The sequence below is a fragment of the Eleginops maclovinus genome, chromosome 22, assembly GCF_036324505.1.
Source record: "Eleginops maclovinus isolate JMC-PN-2008 ecotype Puerto Natales chromosome 22, JC_Emac_rtc_rv5, whole genome shotgun sequence".
NCBI classification, from domain to species: Eukaryota; Metazoa; Chordata; class Actinopteri; order Perciformes; family Eleginopidae; genus Eleginops; species Eleginops maclovinus.
The window spans coordinates 24,555,497-24,560,106 of NC_086370.1; the positions used below are offsets into that span (position 1 = coordinate 24,555,497).

Below are 4,610 nucleotides of genomic sequence, written 5' to 3' on the forward strand. Positions count from 1 at the left end.
GGACCCCCCCTGGCTAAATTCAATCCAGTCCCGTACGTGAGGTGCTGGGTGGCCAAAGGACACAGAACTGCCACAGACACACGCAGTAAAAGTAGAAAAAAAGAGATGGAGGACAATCCGGACATGCTCGTGATGTGGGGTGTTTTAAACAACTAAATATGGTGAGCAAACATACTGTCTATTAATAGGCCGCCGTGCCAATCTTTGAATAATACATATTTTGTTTACACGTTAAACCTGTTGAGAAATTGATTGCTGGCTGTATACTGAAGTCCCACCTGTGGTGATGTGTTGTTGTTGTGCGTTGTGCGTACTATCCTAAAATAATTGTAAATTATCGTCATAACATTTATACCATGGATACTATTTGAAATCGAGGCTTGTATGTCCCACAGCGTTGCAAGTGGACATTTTCATGTTGTTTTCAGCACCTTTTATGTATACGTTCCGGGACCTGTACGCGTCTCGTCATCCCTGAGCTGTCATGTACTTTGCGTTCCGGCACCTTATGATTTACAAATTAAGCACTGACCACAGGCTATAAGACTACTGAACTCCTGAGCTGTGTGAATGTCTACTCACATCTGTTTATAGTACACACATACATATATATATATATATATATACTGTATATTATACACATCTGCCATACATATCTGTTTATAGTACACATATCTATATATTATACATATCTGCCATATACATCTGCTATACATAATATATGCATCTGTCCATACCTCCTCATTCCACAGAGTAAAGTATTTAAATACTCTCAAAGTATTCCACATATGTATATATTTCACATCCTCAAATCTTTATTGTTGATATTGTAAATATTCTTCTCTCTTTTTGCACTATTTTATTATCTTATCTGCACCATGTATGTTGAGTTGTTGGAGGAGCATGGGACATAAGATTTTCATTGCCAACATATACGTTGTATCTGCTGTGCATATGACCAATAAAACCTTGAAACCTTGAAACCTTGAAACCTTGATGAAGTTGTGGTAGAGGAAGGCGTCGACGGTCAGTCGACGGTCAGTCGACGGTCAGTCGATGGTGAGTTGATGGTCGGACCGTTTTCAGCTCGTGGTAGCACTGTATGAAGCTGTGGTAGATGAAGGTGAGTGGTAAAGCTAGCAGTACAATGCCACTCACCACAGCAGCAGATGAAAACACCCCGCCCGGGGGATTCAACTCGGCGGGTCAGGGACGGCCGCACGGTGCGGGAGGATCTCCTCGCGGGACCTCTCCCCGGCGCTGGCCGGCCCCCGCCGGGCGCATTTCCTCCGCGGCGGTGCGCCGCGACCGGCTCTGGGTCGGCTTGGAAAGGCTCGGGGCGAAGGTGGCTCGCGGCTCCGGCCGCGTGCTTTACAGCGCCCTCCGCCCAGACCTCGCCGCTTCCCGGGGCCGTGGACAAAGTGCTCGCTGCGCCCTCTCTCCCCTGCCCCCCTCGCGGGGCCCCACCGTGGTCATGGAGATGATGACCCACCAACTGGCAGCCGGGATGCTGGCATAGGCCTGGTTCCCGCCCTGCAGGTTGCCACCCTGCAGGCCGTGCTCCAGCAGCTGTGCCAGCGCGCTGAAGATCGTCATGGCGACGCAGATGAAGACCAGCAGCATCACCATCTCCCGGTAGCAGCGCCGAAGCGTCAGGCCGAGCGTTTGCAGCCCCAGGAAGTGACGGGCCAGCTTGATGACCCAGAAGATGCGCATGATGCGCAGGACACGCAGTGTGACGCCGGCACGCTGCAGCTGCGAGTTCTCCCCTGTAAGGACCTGCATGGCGACCGACAGTAGTACGGAGAGATGGCCAGAAGGTCGATGATGTTCAGTGGCCGCCGCAAAAACTCACACTTATCCCAAGACACCAGGAAACGGATGATACACTCCGCAGTGAACCAGCCGATACACACCACCTCGATGATCCTGCAGCCAATCAGAGAGCAGACAGGTGACTACAGAGAATTCTAGACTAAAGTCTTCTGACAGGTGAGCGGATGTTACAAGGGATAAAGCGTATAGTGAGGGCTTGTTCAGGCTGACTGGGACAAGCTGCTAGTTATGCTGCTACAGACTCTGTACAGTATAAATGCATTCTGGGTATGTGTGTATGCTGGTATCTTCAGATGTTCCTGGACCTCCTACCTGTGCTGCTCCAGGGTCTCGGGAGTCTTCCAGTCTGGTAAGGTGCTGGCACACAGCATCACCATGCTGATGACAGCAAACAGCATGGACACTGTGGTGAGGACCTGGGCGAGCAGCGATGAGGCGGGCTCCTCGAAGGTCTTCCTGATGGTCTCCAGCCAGCAGTTCTGGTGCTCATCAGGGCACATGGGAACCTCTTCAGGGAAGAAGTGTACGGACAGCCGGTCATCCAGGCGGCGCTTGCAGCAGGGCTGCAGGTCTGAGCTCTCCAGACCCCAGTAGAGCATTTCATTATAGAAGGACAGCTCACACATGTGGGGCAGGAAGCGCAGGGTCCCGTGCTGCAGGTAAAGCAGGATCAGGCTGAAAGCCTCCGAGTGTCTGTCGAAGAAAAACTTGTTTTGGTCACAGTCGAACTCGTCACAGACCTGCCGCCATGCAGCCGGCTCAGCCTGCTGAGGGGGACTCGCTGCATCAGGTCTACAGGGAGGCAGAACCTGCGCCCTCCAACGTTCAAGGTGCAAAGACCACCAGACCTCATCCTACCAGTCTACAGACCGCCAGACCTCCTCCGCATAGTTTTACAGATCGCTAGACTTCATATCTACAGTTCTGCAGACCGCCAAAGCTCCTCTGTACAGTTTTACAATCACAGACGGCGAGAATTCATCTTACTGGAAACACTTATATAACAGATTTGATTTATTTGGGAAGATGTCCAGGGTTTGTCCTCCTCTGTGTTTGAACTCAGCAGCTAATACTTCAAAGTTCAGATCCCGTTTCCGTTCTCCATCTTTCTCTATCCGCCTGTTAAAGCTGAAGCTGTCCAGCTCTGTTTCACAGAGAGTCAGCAGCATTTGTTGGTGATTCATTTTGAAGAAGATGAATATAAACTCTGAGTTTTCCTGTATGAAAGAAAAATGTGTCCCCTGAGTGTTTCCTGGTTCAGGACCTACTGGTCAACATTGATCTGAGATGCTTCCTATCCATTACAGATAATCCCACAGTCGATAAATGAATAAAGATTCCTGCAGCTGTCAGCAGAGAAAGATTCAGTCTGTGCTCCAGCGTCACTAATGGATCATCACTCTTCTTTCCTAAGGAGACATCTCCCCCTGCTGGAGCACAGGAGTAATCTGTCGATCATTTCAAATCATCTACTTTAAAGAGTCCTCTCCTGCTGATGTTCAGGTGTATATCAGTATGTAGTGTCTCTACTTTAAAGAGTCCTCTCCTGTTGATGTTCAGGTGTATATCAGTATGTAGTGTCTCTACTTTAAAGAGTCCTCTCCTGCTGATGTTCAGGTGTATATCAGTATGTAGAGTCTCTACTTTAAAGAGTCCTCTCCTGCTGATGTTCAGGTGTATATCAGTATGTAGAGTCTCTACTTTAAAGAGTCCTCTCCTGCTGATGTTCAGGTGTATGTCAGTATGTAGTGTCTCTACTTTAAAGAGTCCTCTCCTGCTGATGTTCAGGTGTATATCAGTATGTAGAGTCTCTACTTTAAAGAGTCCTCTCCTGCTGATGTTCAGGTGTATATCAGTATGTAGCGTCTCTACTTTAAAGAGTCCTCTCCTGCTGATGTTCAGGTGTATATCAGTATGTAGAGTCTCTACTTTAAAGAGTCCTCTCCTGCTGATGTTCAGGTGTATATCAGTATGTAGTGTCTCTACTTTAAAGAGTCCTCTCCTGCTGATGTTCAGGTGTATATCAGTATGTAGTGTCTCTACTTTAAAGAGTCCTCTCCTGCTGATGTTCAGGTGTATATCAGTATGTAGAGTCTCTACTTTAAAGAGTCCTCTCCTGTTGATGTTCAGGTGTATATCAGTATGTAGTGTCTCTACTTAAAGAGTCCTCTCCTGCTGATGTTCAGGTGTATATCAGTATGTAGAGTCTCTACTTTAAAGAGTCCTCTCCTGCTGATGTTCAGGTGTATATCAGTATGTAGAGTCTCTACTTTAAAGAGTCCTCTCCCTGTTGATGTTCAGGTGTATATCAGTATGTAGTGTCTCTACTTTAAGAGTCCTCTCCTGCTGATGTTCAGGTGTATATCAGTATGTAGTGTCTCTACTTTAAAGAGTCCTCTCCTGTTGATGTTCAGGTGTGTATCAGTATGTAGCGTCTCTACTTTAAAGAGTCCCTCTCCTGCTGATGTTCAGGTGTATATCAGTATGTAGAGTCTCTACTTTAAAGAGTCCTCTCCTGCTGATGTTCAGGGTATATCAGTATGTAGTGTCTCTACTTTAAAGAGTCCTCTCCTGCTGATGTTCAGGTGTATATCAGTATGTAGTGTCTCTACTTTAAAGAGTCCTCTCCTGCTGATGTTCAGGTGTATTTCAGTATTGTAGAGTCTCTACTTTAAAGAGTCCTCTCCTGTTGATGTCAGGTGTATATCAGTAGTGTAGTGTCTCTACTTTAAAGAGTCCTCTCCTGCTGATGTTCAGTGTATATCAGTATGTAG

General features: G+C 47.4%; 1 protein-coding gene across 1 annotated transcript; it reads right to left on the bottom strand.

Moving 5' to 3' along the window:
- Positions 1-1,371: 1,371 nt before the first annotated feature.
- LOC134858620 (potassium voltage-gated channel subfamily G member 3-like) lies at positions 1,372-2,966 on the bottom strand. The gene is given in 4 exon segments (XM_063874598.1): positions 1,372-1,796; positions 1,799-1,929; positions 2,149-2,584; positions 2,587-2,966. Coding segments are annotated over 4 exon segments (1,095 nt in total). The 5' UTR covers positions 2,690-2,966.
- Positions 2,967-4,610: the final 1,644 nt, after the last annotated feature.